This window comes from Ambystoma mexicanum, chromosome 11 (assembly GCF_040938575.1).
Source record: "Ambystoma mexicanum isolate Mex_15411 chromosome 11, UKY_AmexF1_1, whole genome shotgun sequence".
Classification (NCBI taxonomy): Eukaryota; Metazoa; Chordata; class Amphibia; order Caudata; family Ambystomatidae; genus Ambystoma; species Ambystoma mexicanum.
Window position 1 is genome coordinate 897,210,483 of NC_090934.1, and position 25,947 is coordinate 897,236,429.

At 43.8% G+C, this 25,947-nt stretch overlaps 1 protein-coding gene across 1 annotated transcript in view; it reads right to left on the minus strand.

Annotated features, from left to right (window-relative positions):
• LOC138505060 (mucin-2-like) overlaps positions 1–25,947 on the minus strand; it is a 179,627-nt gene that overhangs the window by 5,305 nt on the left and 148,375 nt on the right. The window contains exons 10-11 of the mRNA XM_069625385.1: positions 22,063–22,219; positions 19,062–19,193 (exon numbers count right to left, since the gene is read on the minus strand). Of these exons, the coding sequence (XP_069481486.1) occupies positions 19,062–19,193; positions 22,063–22,219 (289 nt within the window). The remainder of the gene's footprint in view (positions 1–19,061; positions 19,194–22,062; positions 22,220–25,947) is intronic.

The following is a 25,947-nucleotide window of genomic DNA, read 5'->3' on the forward strand; positions in this document are numbered from 1 at the left end:
GTTCAGTGGCTCATGGGTCTGCAAAAGGGAGGCAGCAGATATGTCCGAACGAGTTATGATAATTAGATTCTGTTTCCAAGACAGATTTAGAGATTTGTAAGATAGTACACAATGTAACAATGTAACGACGGATGCATGACAGGATCAAGAGTGTGCTCAAGCAATACTGGAAATGGGTGACATATTTGCCCACTTAGCTCTGTACATTGTACCCCAGATAGAACTCCAGGATGGTAATTCTGCGATGGCCTAGCCTGAGCCATTTATGGCATCATCAGCAATAGACTATGTATAAAGTTGAAGGGTGTTAGAGAAGGTAAGGGAATGGAGTAGTAAAACTGGTATCAGAAAATTAAAAAGGCCTGGCACACGGATGTCAACGTGTTATTATTAAGATTTTGTGCCATGTCATGCCATGCTAAAATGTATTGTGTTTCAAAGTAAGACAGTGTGGCTATCAAAGTATAGTAATAAGTAGCCTTCTATAATGAGACAATATAGCCCAAGCAGCCTCTGTTGAATGTGTTCATTATATTTTGTAAAAGGAGGAACTGGATGGGTAACCAAAAAGGGTAGGTAGGGAGATGAGGGCCAGGTGAATGTCGGTCCGAATGCAGTGACAGACTGGCCCTCTTCTTTCATGTTACGTTACTCTGCTTCGACTGTTACCATGAGGCAATGGCATGTTTAGTACAGAACCTTATGCTACAGTACGTTCACCTTAAAGGTCTGTGGAGGAGGGATGAAAGCGTTCAGGTCACAAACCAAACGTAAACACTACTGCAATGTAAGATCAGCACAGAGGGGCCCCTCAGCTTTCCAGACAGACAGACAGACAAAATGGAGAGAATGGGTGTGAAATAATTGATTGTGTTCCAAGAAGACTCTCGAAGGGAGAAATTGTGATCTGAGCAGCTTAAATAGCCTGAAATCGGTTTTACTAACAATATTTGGGAGGGTCTGAAAGTCAGAAATTCAAATTTCGAAATGTTTGCAACTCCATGAAGAATTAACAACATTTTAATTTTATTAATTTGTTTTGTGTTTGTTTATCCTTTATCTATATATGTAAAAGTCAAACTTTGTGTGTAGGTGTGTGGCTTGGCAAAGCGTTGTTCCTTATACAATTACACACTGTTTCACCAATCTGCACAACGTTTTGCATACTTACCTGTTAGGCCCCTCCAAACATTACTAGCTACATGACATTTGGATACCCCACCCCTTTCCCCCAATTTCAACAAAATTCAAAATTTGTTTGTGGCTTTGTAGCCTGCCGACAAAGCCATAATCCATGTTCCCTGGGAAGGGAAACAAAAAATGTATGAGAGGCGAATGCACCTGAGAGGCAAAGGTGAAGGCTGGTAGCATTCCAGAAGTCTGCAAATGTTTGCTGCATCAGGTGAAATTAACTTTCCAGAGGATGTTTTCGAGATGGTGCCTGCCGTTGAAGCCATAAACCATGTTCACCGGGAAGGGAAACAAAAAATGATGTTTCTAAACAAGACTTACAATGCCGTAAACCATGTTCACCGGGAAGGGAAACAAAAATGTTTGCTGCATTAGAAATTACTTTTCCAGAGGACTGTTGCGAGATGGTGCATGCCGACGAAGCAGTAAACCATGGTCACCAAGAAGGGAAATAAAAACATTTTGTTTCTCAACCAGTCCTGCCACGAGGGACCTCAGAAACCACATTTCGCTGCTCTAGGAAGCACAGTTTCTGAGATATTTGCACGCAATGCACCAGAAGAAACTGCACCAAACTGCGCCACACCAGGGTGAGGCAGAACAGTGTTATCATGTTTGTCTACAGAACCCTTTAGGAGACGCGTACTTTTGCTAGTGCTATATTAAAAAGGATTGTATATTGCACCATCTCACCACCACTACGGTAGTCTCAGAGCACCTGGGCTTATTCTTTCGTGCAACATGTTTGAGGACATGAGCACTGTCTTTGTCTCAGCAGTGGCATACCTTTCAGCTCACTCACATTTGGAGGGTATCATCCACCTCGGAAATATTTTCACCCTCCCAACACACCTCTATGTTTATTTTTTATTTTATTTGTTTTTTTTATAACGGCCTAATATCGTACCTGAGTTTGGTTTCTAAGTGCGGATTCGAACCTCTGTTGCTCTGCGTGGTCTTGCTCCCTAAATGGGCTCTTCCACACATTAATGCATTTTAACAAAATTACTACTGTTCTGCTGCTCTGCTAGAGTACATCAATGAGCAGCGGCTAAGCCAATGACCCAGCCTCACAATACTACACACCAACAGTGATACATATCATAGAGATAAAACAGGCAGAGTCAAAAGATATGCCTCCTTTGACTTTTGTTTTAAAGTGGGCCAACGTTACTGTGTGGAGTGTGAATGTGATAACAAGAGCAGCCCAAACAGCAATACTATAACAGTCAAAAATCAAGGAATGCCAACCAAGGGTCTATACAAATATATATCCTTTAATTCAAAATCCAATATGCAACAACTAATTAGAAAAAAAGTAACAAGAATCCACCCCTACGGGAAGCACTGAGAACACTCACTCATATAGATATAGCAGCACCCTGGGTGCTGAAGCAGGGATTAATGGAAAGAAATGGCAACAGTGTCACTTGGTAAAAGGAATGTTTTGTAGAACAAGGTGCAATTGTGGACTGTGGCGAACCAGAGAAGGACTCAGACTAATATGTGTCAGGTTTAGGAAGTTTTATTAAAATAAAAAGAAAACACCTATCTAACCATATTGTTTTGAGAGATGTTCCATGCCTAACACACTAAAAAGTAAGAAGGCTCGTCATAGTAGAAGAGAAATAGTCCTTAGTCGAAATCATATTAGCTAACTAGTCCCTACCACTTACGAAAAATATAACAGAAAAAGGAGGCCGGAGCAATAGCCTCTGCCTTTTGGCCTCTGCCTGGCCCAATCCCTTGGATCTCTTTCTCCAGTTCACTCTTTAAAAGTTCTCCAATTGTTTGCAATACAGCTCAGTACAGTTCTCAACCTCTCTGTACGTTTTGTATGTCAAGTCTTAATTCCACACGGTTCCCTCTTTCCATGGTGAAAGATTTTTCTTAATACGATAACACTGTTTCCTACTTGGTGCTTTGCAATGTTCTGGTTTTAAGCTTAGTGGTTGAAACCATCCAGTTTCTCTCTCTCTGCAGTTCAGCTTCTTCTCTTTTGTGTTTCCATGTCGGCATGGTAGGAACAGAAGATTTCGCTCTGCCAGATTCATCCCCTGGGGCCAGTTTTAACTTTGCCACGGGTAGAGATAGAGGCTTCTGAATAGTCTCATCCTTCGGATATGACCTACTACAGAATGGTTTCTCTTGTTTTCTAGGGATCTCAAATAGTGGGACTCTCTCAGGTTGATTAAAGTTTCTTCTTGGATTTACCTGCTTCCCTGCAGTCTTATGGTATTTAAATGTCTCTGAATGCCTGATTCTCATGTGGGTGTTAAGTACCGAAAAGGTCGTAAAAAGCGTTAACAGCCTTATCGGTACTTGAGACTTATTCTGAAGGTGGCGCATTCTTCCAAAGTCGGTATGAATGTGCCACTTTCAGAATATCAGCAGCAGTTGCTCGGATGGGTGGGAAACCAACCTACCAGCCACCACATTTGTTACCTGCCATTTAAGACGGGTATTCTTGTTGCAGTCATCCACTATTTTTTTTTAAATTTCAATTTTATTGGTTTTTAAAGTAGAGGTTTCAACATTCAATTACAAACATTTTCCACAAAAGATTGTATGAAGAGTATTCAAAACATTGCTCATAACACATGATATTACTGTGAAGCATATAGTTTTCTCAATAACATTTCCAATATTGTCCAATATTGTCCACCCTCAGTGCCCCCCCTTTTTTTCTCATATTGCCAACGGGAATGTCGATATAATTCAACTTTTTCACATCAGGGCCAATAGTAGAACCATAACATTGAGCAGAGGCACACATTGATACATTTTGATTTTGATTTTGCAGACATTGTCAACCATCTTATAGGATGTCTATGACATTTTGCATGATGCGCACACATTCTTCTATGTAATGTATTTGGCTCGAAAATCTGACCATTCATTTTCAATCGAGGTGTGGTCCCCGTGAAGGGCTGCGGTCAGGTTGTCCATTCTATAGATATTTCGGGAAACACCTATCCATTCAATTTTGGTAGGGAGCGTAGCCCTCTCCCACACCATAGTGAGACAAGCCCTTGCAGCCATCAGTAGGCCTTGTATCATTTTGGGTACTTTAGTGGTTGTCTCCTCTTTTTCGATTAGACCAAATAAGATCAACAATGGCTGTTTTTCCCTTTCGTCGTCATCTAACTCTTTGATCCAACTAAGAACTTCAGACCAGTAAGTTTGGACCGCCTTGCATTCCCACCACATATGCCAATAGTCGGCCTTTCTCCCACAGCCCCTCCAACAGTATGGGCTCACTCTCTGATACATTTTGGCCAAACTAAGTGGGTCATACTGCCATCTGTATATCAGTTTAATGGCGTGTAATTTGTACTGGCAGGATATGGATGATTTTGCTGTTCTCCTACATATTTGTAACCATAGCTTTCGTGAAATCTGTCTACCCATGTCTGCTTCCCATTTACTCTTAAGCGGGAGGGATGGTGTGATACAGACCTCAATCAGTGCTGAGTACATTGCACTTAAAAGGCCTTTTGGGCTTCTGCAAGTATCGAGGATTCTTTCAATCGGGGTGAGGTCCCTCTGTAGTTAGCTCTTCCATATCGCCTGTGTCATAACTCCCTTAAGTCTCAAGTACAGGAACACTGAGAGTGGGCCTATGCAGAGTGCTTCTTGAAGCTCTTGAAAAGTAATAAAGGTGTTGTTCCTCCACAATTGTCCAGCTCTTTCTAGTCCTGCCTCATACCAGGCTTGAAAGCTCCCGGCATCCAGGATCGTGCCTCAGATCCCTGTCACCCATAGATGTCCCAGGGGGGAGGGCCAGGTCGTAATTCCTTCCATTCCCTTGCCTGGTGTCCACATTGCCAATATCGTTCCAATGATGGGATGAGCTTTAATACTGTTCCGTAATTGGGACCCTGGAACCCAGAGCCATTCTCCTACGGTAAATGGGCGGAGTTGTCTAAGCCTATCCATTGTGGGTCTGACTGCTGTCTGACGTGCGGAATCAATACACGTATTTGGGTCGCCCTGTAATACATTTCTATATCCGGGAGGCCTACCCCTGCATTGTCTTTTCTTAGTTGGAGGAAGGATCTGGGGACTTGCCATAGGAAAGCTAGTAAGGATTTCCTGGTGGCGGTGAAGTATTCTTTGGGCATTCTAATGGGGAGCATTTGGAACAGATAGAGTATTTTGGGCAGTATTACCATTGTTATAGCGTTTAGGCGGCCGATCCAGGAGATAGTAAATCTGGACCACCTTTCGATATCTCTTTCAAGGGTAAGCGATAGTGGGGGGAAGTTAGCTTGGTATAGGGTTTCAAGTTCCCGGGTGACGTTGATACCCAGGTATCTGAGTGTGGTGAGGCTGACCTTCACCCCTAGGGGAGTGAATCGCTCCACTTCAGAGTCTTTACTTTTATCGATCGGGAGGAGGGTTGACTTTCCTGTGTTAATTTTGAGGCCAGCTAGTTCACCATATTCTTCAATTATGCATATTGCTGCCGGAACTGAGTTTAGGGGATCAGTTAGGTGTAAGAGAATATCATCAGCATAGAGGCCCAGTTTATATTCTCGTTCTCCGACTCTAACTCCTTTAACCCTGTCATCATGTCTTAGTTTCTGTGCAAGTGGTTCGAGGGACAGCACAAACAGTATTGCGGACACTGGACAACCTTGTCTTGTTCCTCTTTCTAATGGAAACCACCTAGAGTAGCCGCCGTTCACTGTCACAGATGTTTTATGGGATGTGTATAATGCCTTAATGCACGGCAGAGCTTTGGTCCCAACCATTCCTTGATGTGGTAGTGCCGTTGTGATCTGCAGTCCGCCCTTATCAGGCCTCAGGAATGGCACGAAAATGCGTGTCGCGCTCACAGGCCTTCTGCGCATCCGGGCATCAAGTTTTCGGATGCGGATTTCTCTGCAGGGGATGCTTCGATTTTTTTCGGGTTTTTCGCCAGGGCAGTCCTGACTTCTTCCGACAGCAGAATCTGGTGGCTGCCAGGCTGGGGGGAGTCTGGTGGTGGGGGCTCAATCCACTTTTCGGGACCCTTGCGCGGAGCTCACACAAAGGCAGATCGCATTTGTGCACCCCCTGGTGGCCATCCCCAGTCATCCACTTTTTAATGTGCGTTAAAGTGGCGCACATATACAGTAGCATTTCGGTGCCAGTATTGTGGAGGAGTGCCACAGGAAGCTGGTCGCAGTGCAGGTGGGTGGTCAAAGATTAGTGGTTGGTGGGTGGGATGGGTGATGGGTAGGACACTGGATATTGGTTACATTTACAAATGCATTGAAACCTGTCTCTCACCTGCATACTAGCACTACCTCAAATTACAAAATATGTGCTGCGAAAATACAGCACAAAGAAAATGTTTGTGCTTCAAAATGACATTCTTTAAATGTCCCATTCCATGCTGCAGTACTATGGTGGAAGGAAGGAACAGATCCCTCCTTCTACCAGAGTACAGCAGCATGGAATCAGAGGTAGTGCTAGTATGCAGGTGAGAGACAGGGTTCAATGCAATTGTAAATTTAACCAATATCCTCTATGGGGGCTGCCGTGTTCTCAGCAGCACTTTCGTTAAATAACGAATATGTTGTTGTTTAAGTAAAGTGCTGCCAAGATTTTTCCATTGCGCCCGTTTTAGCCAGAAACAGGCGCAATGAAGGCGGTGCACTGTCGTACACTACGAGGATGCCCAGGCCCACTTGAGAATAGTGGTGGAGCCTGGGCGTTCAGATTTGGTGCAGTGATTTGTGCTCTTTAGCACGCTCACTGCTCCAGCATCAGAATCGGGCCCTCTAGGCTTGGGCTATTTAAAAAAGACATCTCCAAGGAATGTTTGTTTTTTTGGAGTATGGTTCTTTGGAGTATTGGCAAATAGTTCCAATGCGATAGCCTCTAACACCTCAGAAGATTTATCTTTCCAAGCCAATGGACAGGGAGATTTTGAATCTGTCTGGGTAATTTGATGTGGCTTTCAGGAGGAAGAAAGGGGGTGGCATGGAATTTCAGCCGAAAGAAGGCCATGGTTTGTCCCACTTACTCTAATAGGGCTTGTATTATTTCAGAGAAGGAGGTAGTTCCTAGGGGGTTGATATTGTGAGATGAAAGCTGTGGATCTCCCCTCAGTAGACGGGCTAAATAACAGATTTTCAGGGCCTCAGCGCTTTGGAATTGAGCTGCTAGTCATTTGAAATTTGTGAAGAAAGCACTGAGATCTTCTTCGTGGTACCATTGTAGGACCCCATGATGGAGGACCCGGTGTCTTTGTCCTACCCCTGGTCCTCCGAGACTCTGCTGGTGGCACTTCATGCTCTGGTCCTTATTTTCAATAAGCTTCTCTTTTCCTTGTTTCCTTTTAAAAGCCTTGACGTTTAGTCAGAGACTATCGCGTTTGACTGGACGAGACATTGTCACTGCTCTCCATGCAGCTCGCTAATTTCATTTTATTTTATCCTCTGGTTTTTCATCATTTTATTTATTTTCTTTACTTTCCTTGTAACCCGCGTTCAGCGGGGTGAGGTTGCCTGGCCTCTCTGACTGCAACAGTGGCTCGTCCCCACTGCAGCTGTCTTCCTACTTTCCTACTCAGACACACTCAGCAAGTCTTGTCTGCTGTTCAAAGGTACTTTGACCTGATTTTACCTGTTCTGGGTACTCGCCTCTAAAAGTCTTCTGAGCCTTGTGGCATACTGGTATGCCTGTTGCTGAGCAAAATGCCCTTTCTGCTTATTTCATTCATTTTTAACTTCCTGTTTTACTGTTTGTTTCCTTTCAACAGCCTTGACGTTCAGTCTGAGTCAATCACGTTAGACTGGATGCAACATTATCACTGCTCTCCATTCAGCTTGCTAATTTCATATTCATTTTACCCTCTGGTTTTCAATCATTTTATTTATTTTTGTACTTTCCTGGTAACCTACATTCGGCAGGCGAGGTTGCCTGGCCTCTCTGACTGCAACAAGGTCTTGTCCTCACTCTAGCTGTCTTCCTCATTTCCTACTCGCACGCACCCTACATGCAGGTCTTGTCTCGCTGTTCACAGGTTCTTTGACCTGATTTGCTTCTGCCAATCCTTGTGTAATATTGAAGGCCCGCTTCCTAGGAGGCACAGAGGATGGGTGCAGCGGAAGGCCCTCAGACAGACTCTGGGCAGGTCCTTATGTGAATACCTTGCTGCAATATATGCGTCAGGAGTTTATGGGGCTCGCTCCATCTGATACTGTGCTCCCTCCTGGTTGGTTAGTAATCTACTGTCAACTGCCCCTCTCCAAAACCAGGTAAAATGCATGCGTTTTAACTCATGTTCATTAGCAGCTCATGCTGCCGATTGTCATGCTCTTCTTATGGACTACTTGCCAGATTTGGTTTTCATTATGGAAACGTGGCTGAAAGACTCCTCAGCCCCACTTCCAGTCCATGCTATGCCCCCGGAGTATAGCCTACTTAGATTGGATAGGAACCCTGCTCGTTTGGGTGGTGGCTTTGCCCTACTCATTCGCTATGTGTTTAACTGCTGTATTGCTCCCTTTACTCATGCAGCTAATATGGAGGCCGTTTTGTTTCGGGATGTGATCTCCTCGTCACTTTTGCTATATTTCCTACTGACCTATCGTCCCCGTAACTCCAATCCAGGTTTTGATTTGGCTCTGCTGGGCATAGTGGCTGACCTACGACTTCAATATGAGACTTTGTTAGTCCTTGGGGACTTCAATCTCCACCACAACTACCCCAGTAATGCTCAGGCAGAGCATCTTATTTCTGCCTGCACTGAACTTGGTCTTTCCCAGCTTGTACTAGGTCCTAGTCATGCCCTGGGGAACACCCTTGATCTTATTATTTCCCCTTCTCTACTAGTTACTACTTTCAATTGTCTATCTGTTATCTGGTCTGACCATATGGTCATCCACTTCTCTGTTAATATGGCCCCAACCTTGCTGGCGCAAGCCCTTCCTTGTCCACCGGCGCATCTCTGGTGGCATATTGAAGGCAGTGATATCACCTCTGCAATCCACAATGCTGCCTTGGGGAACGACCGGGTGGCCTTCTCCTCAGCCATGGTTACTGCAGCAGATCAGTTGGCACCTCATAAAGCTGTTTGCCCCATGGTCGTCTCTATGAGCCTTGGTTTTCTGCCAATATGGACAGTCTCTGCTTGGCTCAGATACATGCAGAGCGTAAATGGCTTTTGTTTTACTGTCCCACTCTGCGGCTTGCTTTTTTGCAAGGCCACAACTCTTCAAAGGAACTTTTCAAACTGGTTCATTCATTATCCACTCCACCCTCCTCTAATCGGGTGGCTCCTTCAAAGAGTCTATGTGACTCCCTTTCTTCTTTCTTTGATGATAAAATCAACATCATCAGTCTGAAGATCACTGACCAGTTGCCTCCTCTGGTGGCACCCTCAGCTGACAGGGCCGTCTGGCAATCTCTCCTTTCCTGGTATACCTTTCCAGTCATTCAGGAGGCCAAGTTGTGCGAGCTACCATTATCATGAAGTTGACTTCCCCGATGTACCCAATTCCTCTCAGCCTGCTCAAAACCTTTTTCCCTGGCATTGTGCCTCTTGTCACCACAGCGGCTAATCTATCTTTTTTCTAATTCTCACATCCCGCTTCACTGAAACACACCCTGGTTATCCCTCCTCTAAGAAAAAAACTACTTTGGACCCATCTGTTATTTCAAATTTCTGCACTATTTCTCTTCTTTCCTATCCTATGAAACTTCAGGAAGATCTGGTCACTCCTCTTCTCTGGTCTTTCTTCGAGTACTCTGATGTTCTTGACACTTTCCAGTCCGGTTTTTGCCCTGGTCGGGGCTCAGAATCAGTCCTGGTGTCGGCAGTCAGTGATTCGGCTCAGATTATAGATCAGGGCGGCATTGGCACCTTGATCCTGCTGGAACTCTCTGCAGCTTTTGACACTGTGGACTATGACATCCTCCTTGATAGGCTTTCATCTGCTGTGGTCTGCAGCCAGGTATTCAACTGGTTTGGGTCTTCCTTTCCTGGAAGGTTCTCAGTCTCTCTTCCTCTCTCCTTTTCTCTCATTGCGTAGGCCTCACCTGTGGTGTTCAACAGGGCTTGGCCCTTTCTCTTCTTTGCTTCAATCTTTAAATACAGCCTCTCGTCAAGTTGACTTAATCTTTTGGGTTTCACTGCTTCTCCTATGCTGATGACACACACATCCTGGTCCGGCTTGACCTTTCCCTTCTTGCTACAGCTGAGCAGTGTCACAAATACCTGTCTGCTGTCCATCTTCGGAAGGGCAGAAATTTGCTGTCTTAACTGAGACAAAACAGAGACCCTCATCACTGGCTCCTCTGAGGAGTCCTCGGGATGGTCTTCTGCTTTCTGGCCAGATGAATGTGGTCACTTACCTTCCCTGTCCAAAGTGGTTAAAAATCTGTGTGTTAAGCTCTCTGCATCCCTTTCTATGCAGGCACAGGTTAGCACCATATGCCAGTTGGTTCATTTTAAGCTTTGCATTCTGCGTAAAGTTTTACCCTACCTTCCCTGTCTTCTTCATCCTATGGTAGTATCTTCCCATACATCTGGTTCTTTGGATTGCTGTAATGCGCTTTTCTGGGGGCAACCAGGTTTTTTGCTCCAGCATTTTCAAATCCTGCAAAACACGGCAGCCAGGCTGGCAACTGGTGCTGCTCGGTTCTCCTCAACATCCCCCATCTTGCATTCACTACATTGGCTACATGTTACTAAGCAGATAAAGTTTAAGGCCCTCTGCCTTGTCCACTGCGCATTCTATAAAACAGAACCTGAATATCTGCAGGCAGAATGTATACCGTATGTGCCCTCTCGCTGGTTGCTTTCTTCCACCACTCTGCATATTCTAGTCCCTTGTTTCAGACTTTCATGTGTAGGAGAGCACTCTCTCTCTGTGGTAGCGGCTCAATTATTGAACTCATCCCCACTCACTCTACATGACTTTTCGACATGCCCTTAAGACCTTTCTGTTGTTGGCTTGAGTGAATTTTCTTTTTTGGCTTGCACCGCCCAACCCCTTTTAGAGCCATGATGGCCTAGTTGGTGAAGGTTGCACTCTACAAATTCAGATAAGATAAAATAACATTCTCCAGGAGGGCCTTGAGGGATGTGATGGGTTTAGAAATGTCTTGGTTTGAATAATATTCTGAGGGTTTTCTTCTTCCTCAGAATCAGCTGGGAGTTTGGAGGAGAGGGCTGTATGCCCGTGTTTCTCCACTGGAGAAATGTCTGTGGGCCGACCCTTGTGATGGTTTTATTGCCCACTGTCAATGGGATTGGCCAACCGCTATCGAAGAAGGTCATACTGTCTATCGGGTCACCTACATCACAGTGATGACACCATATGTGACGAAACAGTCTAAGGACCTCATCACGACTTTGGCGGTAACCCTTAAATCCGGCGGTAGCGCTATTACCGGCGGATTTAAGGGTCTGCCAAATCAGGACTTCAGCGGATTTCGCCCCAGCTCTTAGCTGGGGAGAAATCCGCCGAAAATTTGCGCTCATACCGCCGGCGGGAAATCCGCCGGTGGTATTAGCGTGAAATTTCCCCATTGAGCCCAATGCGGAATGGGGCATTCCCGAATGGGCTCAATGGGGAATGGGGATTAACATTACCACCAAACTCGTGATCCGGCGCTATTAGCGCCGGGGAGTTTGGCAGTAGGGCAGATAGCGCCGGCGCTAATAGCGCCGGAGTTACCGCCCAAGTCGTGATGAGGGTGTAAGATGTGTCAGGTTTAGGATGTTTTATTTAAATAAAAAGGAAATGCCTATCTAACCCTACTGCTGTGAGGGAGGTTCCCTGCCTAACAAATTAAAAAGTAAGGGTGCTTGTCAAAGTCCAAGATGAATAGTCCTTAGTCCAAATCATATTAGCTAACTAGTCCCTTCCGCTTAAGAAAATATAACAGAAAAAGAAGGCCGGAGCAATAGCCTCTGTCTTTGGCCTCTGCCTTGCCCAATCCCTTGGATCTCTTTCTCCAGTTCACTCTTTAAAAGTGCATTAATTGTTGGCAATGCAGTACAATACAGTTCTCAACCTCTATGTAGGTTTTGTATGTCAAGTGTTAAATCCACACGGTTTCCTCTTTCCAGGAAGAAAAGATGTAATTAATGTAATAGCACTGTTTCCTACTTGGTGGTTTACAATGTTCTAGTTTGGAGCTTAGTGGTTAAAACTCTCCAGGTTATCTCTCTCTCCAGTTCAGTTTGTTCTCTTTCATGATTCTTTAGCTCAGCAAAGCCCTCTGGCCCTCAGATACGCTTACTTCAGCAGGGCCTCGATGGGGCGTCTGCCCATTCAGGTTTTCTTGGCTCCCATAACCCTTGTGTCTTTACCAGACTTGAATATTACTGTCTCTTATTTTCTTGGGGCTCTCCAAAGCCCTATGGCCCACTGATAGCCTTAATGTATCTCTATTTGTGTTTATCTGGCTCCTGTAAGATATGATATGATATGATGTGGCATTTATAACGTTCCTGTACACAAGTGTTTCTAGGCGCAACTCTTGTGGCAAGGTGGGTACCTTCGTGGCTTCCCCATCCTTGAAAGTTTTTCAGTTTCTCGCGGCTTGCCAACGCCCATGGCCCTCTGAAAGGCTACTCTGTCTGGGTTTATCTGGCTCCCATAACCCCCTGTATCTTTTCCAGCCTCGAAAGCTTCTCAGTTTCTCAGGGCTCTCTGATAGGTTTGCTTTATCTCCATTTGTGTTTATCTGGATCCCGTAACCCTTGTGGCTTTCCCAGCCTTACTCATCACCTTTAGCCCTCTCAATGGTGTTACCTCTCTCATCAGAATGGTTCACCTCTCTTCTACTCCTGAGTTTGGCAGCTAATGCACTTCTCGTGCAGAGGTCGTGAATTGGGTATCCCTGCTGCAGTCTGGTCTCCACGTCAGTTAATGGGCCACAGGCCCACTACAGCTTCTGTGTGTATGCGCCACCAGGCGAGAGGGTCTCTTTACCATACCCTTCTCCTTCTTGACACAAGCATCTTTGTCGGTCAAGACGACAGCCTCCGGTGTCTTGCGAGCATCTCGTTTGTGGTGTACAGTGTTTATATTGAAATTAGAATAGTGAAAAACATTTTCAGTGAAACCCAAATAACGAAAAAAAAATCGACATTTCTTCTAAATATATATATGGGGGTCGGGTAAAGGAGTAAAAAGAGTGGGGGGAGCTTGAGCGGTGGTAAAAAAGCTGGGAAAACAGGGGGCTTGGGAGGGGACATCACCAAATTAATAAAAACATTTTATTTAAGACATGTAACCCTCATTTGCTATCCACGCTAACGCTGGCTCTGTGGTCTAGTGTGGTTCTTCCCCTCCAAAAGGTCTTCCTGTCAGAGGGTCGCCTATGTGTAGGACTCTCTCTCTCAGCTTTCACGTTCCCTAGGATTTCATGTATGTTGTCACAAACAAAAGGGATGTGTCACTGCTCTATGACTGTCGAGTGCAGGTGAGATCCAGTATTACCCAAAGCCAAAGAGATTGAAGCAATGTCAGTATTTGGTGGATCCTTATTGGAAGTAACAACAGTCTTTCTGATTTCCTTCCTATTTTGAAGGTGTGGACTTTCATGTTGAAAGTTGGACTGTTTAAGTGCGCTACTCTGTCTGTTTATGCATATGCCACCGGGATTGCAGTGAGTTTCCTCATTAATTTAGGTTCTCCTCTCCTGGTTATCTGTACTGTCGGATTTATCTAATTGAATATCCGCAGCAAGCTAACGGGGATGGAATATATTTTTACATCCCTTCACCTATTATGGTCCCCACAATATGACTCTAAAATCCAGCTGTTTGTGCATGTTTTGGATTCTTGTTGAGAACCATACTGTAATTACTTATATTGAGTGACTGTGGGGTTGCTAGGCTAGGTCAAGGATTTTTAACTATGGCAATTTTAACTTTACCATATGTTTGTTTTTTCCTTTCTTCTTATTCATTTTTTTCAACTTTCTGTTGCACTTTAGTGATGAATCGGATAAAGATGGAACGCAACGTACACAGAGGAACAATCAGGCTATGGAAGGACACAGGGAACAATATTTAGATGTCCACCCATTGACTGTTTAATTTATTGCGGTTCCAACAGTTTACAACCATTTCTGTCCTGCCCTGAGGAAGACGACTGTCAAGTCTTCTCTCTCCTTTTCTTAAAGAGATAGACATCTTAGACATTTTTTTAGGTCGTCAAAACTACCTACTTGATGATACCAGTGTAGCACATGAGAACGGTGGTAGCTGCACTAGGTACTGGTGGTTGACTGGTTAGGTCAAATGGTGACAAGTGCTGCAGTTTGTTATTTTCTACCATCTCTGCACTACAAGCTTGTCTGATCATTCTTTAAATTCAATTCTAAACTGGGGATAATAACAGGACCCCATTGGGGATCCTCTTTCTTTTTCAAAATTCTTTTTCCCCTTTTTCCTTCACATTTCCTGTCTTGTTTTCTCCCGTCATATTACTGATGGGGGGGGGGGGTGTCTTTTTTGTGCACTTTGCTCCCATCCTGTATTGCAGGGGGATTATTTGGTAATTATGCACCTTATTTGCATATATTTAAAATTGATTGTGTGTTTTTCTTTTTTGTGCACTCTGCTCCCATCCTGTATTGCAGGGTGATTATTCAGTAACTATGCACTTTATTTGTATTTATCCAACATTGATTGTGTGTTTTTATGTTGTTTTACCATGGATTCAGCACTATGTGTTATGTAATTTAATATGTGAATAACAAAGATAATTTGATTTTATGCTATCCTTGACCTGGCCTATCCCCTCTTTGGGCTCTTATACTGACAGTTACGTACTTCGCTTGATTTTTCTAGCGGCTCACCCCACGTGACCCCATTCACCTTTGCTGCTTGTTCTTTTACTCCTCTGGGTCTACGTGGTTGGGGACGCCTATCCTTGATCATATATTAGGTGGTTTGACAGCATCAAACTGGGCTTCTCCACGCTGTACTTGCAGAACAAATTGTGTTCAAGTGCATCAAGTCATATTGATCTAGGAATTCACCAAGGTTGGTTCAACAGTTGACTTGGGTGTGATGCAAAGATGCTGGTGGTTAACTGTGTTGTTCCAGATGCAGTGGTCTGATGGAATCTGCAGCAGTGAGTTGGTATTCGAGCCAAACAAGTGACATTCTGTGCTGGTGCAATGCAGTAGCAAACTGGTTTGATGGATGCAGACAGTGGTTTGAAGTTCAATGGGTGTGTCAAAGTCAGCACTGTGAGTTCTGTGTAGTTCAAAGGCTTCAAACAAGGTCAAATTCAGTGTGAGGGCAGCTTGAAATGTTGAGATAGGAGATACGACTGCTCTAGGATTCTATGAGCACTGTGAGTCCCCATTTAGGAGTTCTAGGGTGAGGTAAATCAGTGCCCAATTCACTCGGAGTCTAGAGAGCTTTAGCTTGCATCTGCAAGGGTTTCTTCACCTCCGGTGGGGGTCCCGGGTCCTATGCAGCTGGCAGAGTGAAGTCCTGAGTCCTGAGTCCAACAGCAAATCACTCCTAATGTGGGACTTGGGGACAGAGCTCTCCTGTGTCTTCATCTCACAACTGGAGGACTTTGGAATGGGCTGCGAGAGCTTTAGCTTGCATCTGCAAGGGTTTCTTCACCTCCGGTGGGGGTCCCGGGTCCTATGCAGCTGGCAGAGTGAAGTCCTGAGTCCTGAGTCCCACAGCAAATCACTCCTAATGTGGGACTAGGGGACAGAGCTCTCCTGTGTCTTCATCTCACAACTGGAGGACTTTGGAATGGGCTGCACTCCCGATAGAGATACATGGGCAGAGGGGATTGGACAAAAAAAAAGCCTGCTTTAAGAGGTCCAGTCCATGTTGCTAGGACAAGTGGCCTTTGCCTTGTTGCATCATTGTAAGAATTGGATGGGACAGGAAGGAAAGAGAAGCTCAGAAAAAGCAAGGTGAAGGCACGCTTCTTCAAGTTCCCTGTGCCCTCTCTGGTCACTCTGGGCTGCACCCCTTTCCCAGTCTTGTAGCTTCAAAGGCCCTCTGGTGAGGAACCTTCTGATATGAGGCAAGACTTTGTTATGTGCATGCCTCTTTGAAGCAGAGTTCCCTCGGTTCTGTTGAGGACGCCTGAGGTGGAGGGTAGGTTGTACACATCCTCCAAGAGAAGCAAAGAAGGCCTGGCATCCTGCCTTTTGTCTCAATTGCTGAAGTAGAGACATGCAGTCTAGGATTGAATTCACATGGCCCCCACAGCACAGACCTGGGCTCACAGGGTTGACACTGTATGATACCTTTCACTGTATGATACCATTTTGATGTGACATTGATAGTTGTGTTCATTATCAGTAAACGCAGCGAAACTAAGCATGGCATATTCTTAGAGATGACCCTGCCTTCAGAGTGAAAGGCTTACATTTATCATGCTTTGAATCAGAGGTGAAGAAGTTAAATGCTGCTTCTGTCAGTAATGACCTTTGTACCGCAGCAGCGGTCAAGAAAACAAATATGACCTTTGAACATGCCTTGTACCACTGGAGAGCAAGATGATACGTGTTGTTTACTTGCCTCCAACCCCCTCACACAGGAACTCTATAAGGTTTTCCCGCATCACTAGTTCTGAAAAAATGGACCGTCTGCTATAACTGATTTACACAAATGTATAACAAGTTTATTATTCAAATAATTCAAACTGAATTTAAACAAAAAACACTACCCTCACCTAACACAGTGTACTAAACATTAAAAAACAAATATAAAACACATATAAAACATCAGATGACTTATTTATACGACACAGAAGATATCACATAACACACAAAAAAATCTCAATGTGTCACTAAAACAACAAGCATCCCAACATGTTTCTGTTCTTAACTGCCCAGTTCAGGCGAACATTCTTCAGGGGATGAATTTAAAAGCATCCACTAATCTCTTCCACACCGTGTTGAAAGGGTAGATTCAGGCACCCAAGAGGGTAAAAGGAAAACAATCCAAGCCTCCAGCAAATTTGTCATCCTGTGACGTGCTTTGAAGTTTCACCATTTAAAGGCTTGGAGGTTGTTTTCCTTTTACCCTCTTGGGTGCCTAAACTTGTTATACATTTGTGTAAATCAGTTATAGCAGACGGTCCATTTTTTCAGGACTAGTGATGCGGGAAAACCTTATAGAGTTCCTGTGTGAGGGGGTTGGAGGCAAGTAAACAACACGTATCATCTTGCTCTTTATTGTATTACATATATCTATATCCCCGTTGGTGGAGTAGGATGTTTTCATGTTAATAGGGATTCTTTATACCTATTTAAACATATTGTACCACTGGAGAGCAGGTGTTGCAGATATCAGGAGACTGATTCACCAGGGCACATGTGCTCACTATGCTTTTTGCATGTATCTTCATGAAAAGGGGGGTCTGATTAGCAGTCCATCCTGTTGGCTTGAGCTACCTGACTCTTATCAGATGGCAAACCTTCACATGCTTTCAGCATCATTCATTAGTTCCCATTCACATCCATGGGATTCACCCACCACATATCTGATTTCACCCACCTCGGAGAGTCAATGGGTTGCGAATTATGGCATTCATCAAATCTGTGAGCCTTCCAAAGTGAGGGGGGCCTCTCTCTCTCTCTCTCTCTCTCGCTCTCTCGCTCTCTCTCTCTCTCTCTATCTCTCTCTCTCTCTCTCTCTCTCTCTCTCTCTTTCTCTCTCTCTTCTCTCTCTCTCTATCTTACACCCTCTCCCTCTCTCTCTCAAACTCACCACTTCTATATTTTAAGTCTCCTGTTGCTCTGGAGTGGGAGGTTGCTTTCAAAATGTGAATGAAATGCTTGTTTGTATTGCGAGGATCAAGGGCAAGATTACTTAACCCTATAACACCTTTCCTTCATTTCACCCTTGTGAAATTGCGCTTTCCAGTCACTATGTTATTTCTCCTATCAGAAACTATTGGGCTCTTTCTGGCAAGAGTCAAGTCTCATTCTTTAAAACTAATGGTGGTTTCCATAACTGGAGTTTCTTTTTTACATTTCGTATTTGTTTTGTGTAATATACAGTGCTAGCATGCTGCTTTCCATTTTCTTCTCAGTGCTTTGAGACAAAAGTGGGTGTAACCTTGACAGGTGGCGGTCCGTTTATCCTACAGAGAACGAGAACCGCATACTACTCTGTCACTGCCAAACTCAAAATACAGGCTAGTTTTGAGCCTGTTCACTCAAACCCCTCTCCTTGGATGCAATCAGCTCTAATACATGCTGAAAAGATAACTGGACTACACAGTGGCCTGTTTGAGCAAAGTGTTCTGTCAGAAATGGTTCCTGTTTTTGTCTATATGTCATTTATCTGCTATATTATTATATCTCCAATTGTACTCTCCAACATATATAGATTGCTATAAGGTCATTTAATTCATAGGTGACAAAAGACGTAACATTCTATAACTATCCAGTTTGATTATTCTCTCTACGAGCAGCCTTCCAAAGATTCTAAAATTAGTGCAAAATCACCTATAAAATCCTTTAGGACATCCAACGATTGCTTTTTTCAAGAAATGTATGTGAGTCTCAAAGAAAGCGAAAGACACCACCCTCTGCAATTCATAGACATTGGGGAACAAATGGATGTGCACGTACTCAGTATTTAAAATGTTAACTTTAACAAAAAGTCAATGCAAAAATGGTCTTGTATATCTACATTATCTCTGGCACTTAAATGTCCTCAATTAAGATTGATTTCAAAATCATTTGGGATTACTTGCAGCCAAGACTCTGTGAGTTCCTAATTCTTCTCGTTCACAGAATGTTCAGGAGATGTTTTGGGGAGCTCGGCTCCAACACCATAAATGAGAGAAAGGATTCATGGTGTCAAGCCACTTTAAAGAATAACAACTGAAACACCTGGACAACATTTTCCTGCATACCTTCTAAGCCTGGTACATCATGCAGGCAATGTCCACTGGGATTTCGGCAGGTCTTCACGCAGGGGGCTCCGCAGGGTTTATAGTGCCACTCGCACCCCTCATCATTCTCGTTGTAGTAATCGCAGAATAGAGCTGTTGCAAGAGAAGAAAAACACAAGTTCAGAACAAAAAAGGTCCCTTTTCCAACAGATGCTTTCAGCAATGTAATGAGCAACCATTAAATGCCTCACACATCCCCATTATCTATCAATTGGACACTTCCCCATGCAGGACCCGCTTTATATTGGCACAAACTGCCGAGACCTTCAAGGCATCCAACATAGAGTTTGGTCATTTCCTGGTTGAACTACTGGTGAACATTGTAGCGTAATGACTCCACATTGAGGGAAAGACCTATTTGTTAGAAGGAAGTAGTGGTAGAAATGGGAAGCTCTTAGCTCACTAGTCATTTTAAAGCCTTGGGCACAGCTGTCATAGGATATTTGGCAGCAATGTGATTATCACCATAATCAATGTGTTTAGTTCTGGAGATCAACTTATCGCCAGAAGCAACCCAGACATACGTATCTTACTTCTTGGTGCCTTCGGTTCGTTCTCTCATTGGTGGTACAGCAACACAGCAGTAATACCAAATACTGCTGTAGTATTTATTGATGTGCCTTTGCACCTTCACTGGGAAAGTGATTGTCTAGAATTAGGGATTCACAGACCCATTATGTCATTTGGTATGTTCGGCTTTTGTGGCTAGGAGTAAAAACGATTAAGAATATACTAGGAAAATATTTACAGAGACAAGGATGAAACGAAATTCACCAGGGTGTCATGGCAACAGCCGGCTGTCGCAGTGGCCACTGATCTGGGTGCAGAGATCTTATCGAATGAGATGTAGTAATGTTTGTGAATACTTTAGAAAGGGTATTCTTGGTGTGGTGGCAGTTGTTAGGCACACGCTCCCAGATTCTTCTGATTTGAACAGCCAGAGAATCATGCCTATGACATTACCAATATCTTCTTGTGCACCCCTACGATTTGGGATATAGGCTTTCTCTTAACTTGAGGAACCCCTAGAACCACCGTGACTCTGTGGGTTTACAGCTCCAGAACGCCAAGTTAGGGAATCGTGAGGAGTGGTGGGACTCCTTTTGCAATGGCGCAGACGGGCTAAAAACAGTAGCGTGGAAGGTTGTCCAGAGCAGTGCCAGTGGCTCAGAATTATTCAAAACCTTCCACCCAACACATTTGTGGGTTGTAGAGGAGTAATGCAACATATATTAGCCAGCTTGCAGGTTTTTTATGGAAATGTGATAATACCAATGAAAAGAAAGACCCAGTTAGACAAATAAATCAGCTTTGTCTGCCTCTTAGAAAATTTGGAATCTTATTGTAGAAAAACATGTTTTTATTTATGGAGGTGTTTTGTTCATTGACATAATTCAAAAAGAACTGCTTTGTAGACCTGGGAAGAAAAGCAGAGGAGTGGAAGGGGATAGATTGGAGGAGTGCTTCTGGGAGATATCAATGTCAGTGTTAGCCTGGTGGCAGAGACTGCTGTGTCCAGGTCAGGAAGGCACAAGACAAGAGGAGAAGAGAGAAGGGGGAGCTCCACATTCAAAGCAAACACGTGAGCTGCAGCTCCTGGACTCCCACTACCAATTCACCATAATACAGGATTTCATAGACTTCTATATACAAATCAGCATTTTATTTGTGCACTTGTGGTCAAAATCTACCAATTAGATATGCATATACATGTAAATGTATATGTGTATGTCGGGGTAGGGAGTAGGGGGGGGGTTAAGATGGTGGCGGTGTGGTCTAGGGGAGTGCATGGAAAGAACCCCAATTTAAGCAAATATCAAAACTGGGCGACACAGGGTGGTGGTGACAGGAGTGTTCTATTATTTGCATTTATCTTTCTTCTCCTGGTAACTATGTCCACTTTGTGTCCTTGTTCTTTTATCTTTCTCACTGGACGTATTCCGTTTCATGACTTGACGATTTTCTTATTTGTCCCTGTCCTTTGCATTTTGAAGTTCCACAAAATCATTGGCCCCTTACTTTTGTCTCTGTATTCTATTCCTCTGTTCAATATCATTCTTTTATTTCGGATTTATTGTCGCTTTTATGCAGCCTATTCTCAGCTGTAGCCCCTCTTTCTGCTCAACTTCACCCTTCTCCTGCTAGCTTTCTCACAACTGTTAAGTCTTGGATGCTTTCACATTCTCTTCATCTTAACTCCACTAACATGTGATACTCTTTTTCCTGTCTCTTCCCCCTATGGCTGCTCTTGTCCCTTTTCATTTTCTTATATCCCGATTCACTTGCTCATTTTCCGTCTGCTCCAAAACTTGGTTACTTTTGATTCTTCAGTATCTGTCCCTAATCCCATTTTTTATTTTGCTCTTTCCTGTTAATGTCTCACCTTTCTGGCCACTAAAACACTCACTTTAGTATTCTTAAAACTCCCTGCCTATGCTTTTGCCCTTTGTCTGTACATGTTTGACTCTGTTGTTTGCCTTCTTGGTTGCCTTCCTCCATGTTCTCATCTCTCTCCTTATCCCATCACTCTTAACTAGCGCTCTCTTTTTTCCAAATTCGACAGTTTTGTTATCTATGCTTTATTTTCTAAAATATCAAAAGACCTGCTTCTCCTAATCGTGTTTCTCTGGTTGCTCGCTGTACCACCTGAATCATGCGCTTTGCTCCTCATCAGTGTTTGAACAAACCCTCCATTTGCTCCTTCAACTATTGCAAGTCCTTCTAGCACATTCAAATGTGCATGTAAAAGTCAAAGTGCTGTAGACTTAGCTTTATCCTATTGCCTGATGTCCACTTTGTCTCTCACTATCACTCTATCTTCTTTCATCCCCAGTATGCACTCCCTCTATATCTAAATCACTTTATGTGTCTCTCCTTCCGCTGCCCCTTGGTCTTTATTAATCAACGCATTTCACTGTTCAATCATTTTTAGCGTCTATTCGTTGAATGCCTCCATACTCACGACAAATCTCAGGGGTCCTCCAGTGAACACAAACACATGCTTCATTGCAGGCCTGGGCATAGGCAGCAACCACAGTGCAGAAGCATTCACAGTCCCCACCGGTATTGCAGGCACATGTGTCACTCAAACAGGCTTCATAATATGGTACCGGGTCCACCTGTAAGAAATAGATGACAGTATAGTTAGGCTTTTTTAGTTGCACTTCTATCACGTGTTCCCCAAACATTGTTTCATGGCGTTATGTTATGAGGGTTTCCGAAGTGAATTAAGGATCATGTTAAAGGCTAAGAATGAGTCAACAAGAAATTTCAATGGGAAATATAAACCCATGGAGTAATAAGTGACAGTGTATGTACATGTAAGAAACAGAAATAGTTTAATGACAATTATAAAACATGTTCAGATTAATCGGATTAGAATCCCAGTCCTTGCACTAGACTTGATCAAGAGGTAACAGCACATATGCGGCCTCATTATAAGTTTGCCGGTCCGGTAGTAACAGGGCTGGTAAGCTACCGGCGCGGTTACGACCGGACCGGCAAACTATGAGTTCTGCTCGCGGGTGCCTTTTCACCGGCCAGGTCTAACCTGGCGGGCATACCGGCACCCGCAAGCAGAGCATGTCGGATGCACCGGCACCATTCACAAATGGTGCTGGTGAATCCGGGTTCCCCATTCCCATTGAACCCTATGGGAACGGGGAAGAATATTTTCCGGTGCCCGCGAATGGACAAATACCAGATCGGCTAAGGCCATAATAACCCGGTAATAAACCCATTCGCGGGCGCCAAAACAAAAATGATACCGGAGGCAGCCCTGTCGCTTTTACCAGCACGGCTACCGCCAGTATCATAATGAGGCCATGGGTACCTGGGTTCTGATAGGGCAAAGTTGTCACTTCTCCTTGATGCATTACTTTGAGGCTCTCGCAAATCTGACTTAGCTATGCGTTTCAATGTAATTTTCAGGTGCAGGCTGGCTCCATTTTACAGAAAGGGCTTTACGTAGGCCGGAGCTATCCTGTGCAGAATGAGGCAATCTCCAAAAACTGCTCCTGAGCCGGGGGTGCTGCCAGGAAACCTGTGTTTGTGTCTGGACCTGCACTTGTCCTGGCAGAGGTTATGAACTGCAGAATAACCACCAATGTATGTGTCAAAGGAATGTATTTTTACGGAAATGAGACATTTGAGGCTCATTACGAGCTTTACGAGTTTGACGGTGTAGGGAAAAGTGGAGGTAATTCCGTTTCCCTCCATTTTTCCTGCACCGTCAAACTACAAGTTTGCCCGTATTAACGTCGCTGGTATTACCGGATGGTAATATTAGCATTTTTGGACGTAAAAGTGGAGCGGTTACCTCCAGCATGCAGCTGGAGGTAACGGCTCCACTTTACTTCCAAAAATAGGTGGTATTACCATCCGGTAATACCTGCGGAGGTAACACCGGCAGAAATCCCCAATGGAGTCCTATGGACTGCCTAAAATGGGGATTTACACTGCCAAACCACCACTTGAAATCTGCCTGTATTACCAGCAGAGGTATTAACTCCAGTGGTAATACCGACTGACCAAGTGGCGGTATCAGTAATTCCGTTTGCCGCATTCCAGATGATTAATTTCCGGAATACCGGCAAACTTATAACTCGTAATGAGGCCATGTGTCTTTTGCTCACGAAGAACAGCCAAAGCTTTGTCGCTGTAAACTGATCCTGTCCACCTGAGCATGTATGGCTCAAGGTTTGCAGATATTTTACTATTAGGGTTAAGGATGTGATACATTTAATTAGTCCCAAAAACAGTATGCATCATGATGAATCAATATGTCTGATATATTTGTCAAATATAAACATTTTTGTCATTCTTTTGTTCCCATAATGCTTTTTGATTTTCTGCAAAGCAGGCAGGAACTCACTTTCTGCTATTTGTCTCCCTCCCCTTTCTCATAAGTGGCTTATTTAAAAATAAAGCTGATTTACTCACTGATTGGATTGTTTATATACTGAGTGAGAGAGGGACTTGTTTACAGACAATTTATTTACAAACCATGCCAGAGAGCTGTCTTTACAATCATCAAAATTAATGCAAATAATTACACCTGAGAGCATCCTGGGTGTCCCAAACACGTGTTTGCAGGATCTCATGGTTTATTATTGTTTGGGTCAAGCTATTTCCAGAACCTATAATAAGAACCCTTGCTTAAGGCCCCCCTTAACATTGCATCTCACTTAAAGCACTGTTTATAGGACCTTACACCGGAATGATTTCAGATGGAATGATGGCTGGCACAGAACAGTGCTAGACTATAAAAGCCAGCATTCTGTTTATTTGCAGCCTCAGTGTACTCAATGGTTCTGTCTATATGTCCATCATGGGTAAGGTTCCGGCTTAACCCTGGGCTTAATGCTGCAGTGTCAAACTCAATCAAACAGGGGGTCGGTTTGTAGTCAAATGTACCCCTCTCTTGAGACTGTCCACCAGGCCTATGAAACGGATTGGAAAATAAACATTGGCGCTTAGAGGATTTTGTAAAGTGGTGTGCCTTAAATGTTTTCTCACAAATTAGTGCAATAAAGCTAATTAAGTGAGCCTGAATCCACTCAGGGAGATTGGGGCAGTTTCCCCTATGAGAATTTAGTTTTTTGTAAATAAATTGGTCGCTATGGTGTAATTTACAGCACAAATGGCAGGAGAAATTAAATAAAAAGCCATACCATTTACAAACAGTTCTGTAGAGTGCACACTTACTATGTATGATGTACAGATTACCTTATTAATCAGTACTGATTAAAATTGGCGCAAATAAGGAGTTTCTGGCAGCGTCTTGCACTGGTGAGAGGTGTTGACCTCCACCCGTCCAACGATGTCCGGTGTTGGAAAAGGGTCTCATTGTGTAGACTGGTTTAGTCCAGCCAGATCCATTGGGATTGAGTCAGTGACCTTGTCCCAGTAACATGGGGAAGCTCAACAATCCAGATGCACCATTTTTTATTGCGGCTGTGCCACGCATCATAATGGCTACCAGCATTGGCTGGTGCAAACAAAATCAGGGCATCCTAACCGAGAGTCCCCTGGGATTTAAACGAACATAATAAACGCTAGTGTTATGGAATAGTCCTTATAGCAAGGTGAAAAACATGTATTCCATTCTACTTCCTTGTCAATGAGCTTTTCTCTTGCACTCTCCGACTCACCCCTTCCCGTCTGCCGATCACCTTCATTTCCCATTCATACTGCTACTTTTAATTATGGTGGGGGGTTCTGTGATGCTCCACAGTATTATGCACAGAAACATTGAGTAAGATTCCTGAATCAATGCCAGCCAATAGTTTAATAATAAATGTACAATCAGCTTTGTTTCAGATAATGAACAGGTTTCAGGTGTGACTTAACAGAAAGTCCCAGGAAAAATTGATGTTTTAGAGGGCGTATCTGGGTATCTTGTTGAGCTCAAAATAATTGCATGTGTTGAGTAGGTATAATGCCACAGTCTTTCAGGGTGGTTGCAGAAAAAGATACCACTTAGAACTTTGTTTTATGCAAAGGTGAATGTTTATTTGGATGAAATTATTTTGGTTAGATTTTTGATAATCTTTGTGTTGGTTACCTTACTTTATTTTTCCGTTCTTTAAGGGTATTTTTCTTTTAGTGCACAGGTGTTTTTCACCCTTCTCTGCAGATAACCCACTACTGGTGACAGTGTCTTTCCCTCATGTCAATGAAACTAGAGCCTTTGCATGTGCGTAAACCTGTCTTTGTCTTTTGTTTTGTCTTTTGTTCACCTCAGCAGACAACATTCCTCTACAAACTGAACTGTTTGTGGAGGGCCAGAGGAATGGGCTGCTGGGGTCCTATCTGGCCCAGTTTGACACCCATGCCTTAATAAATC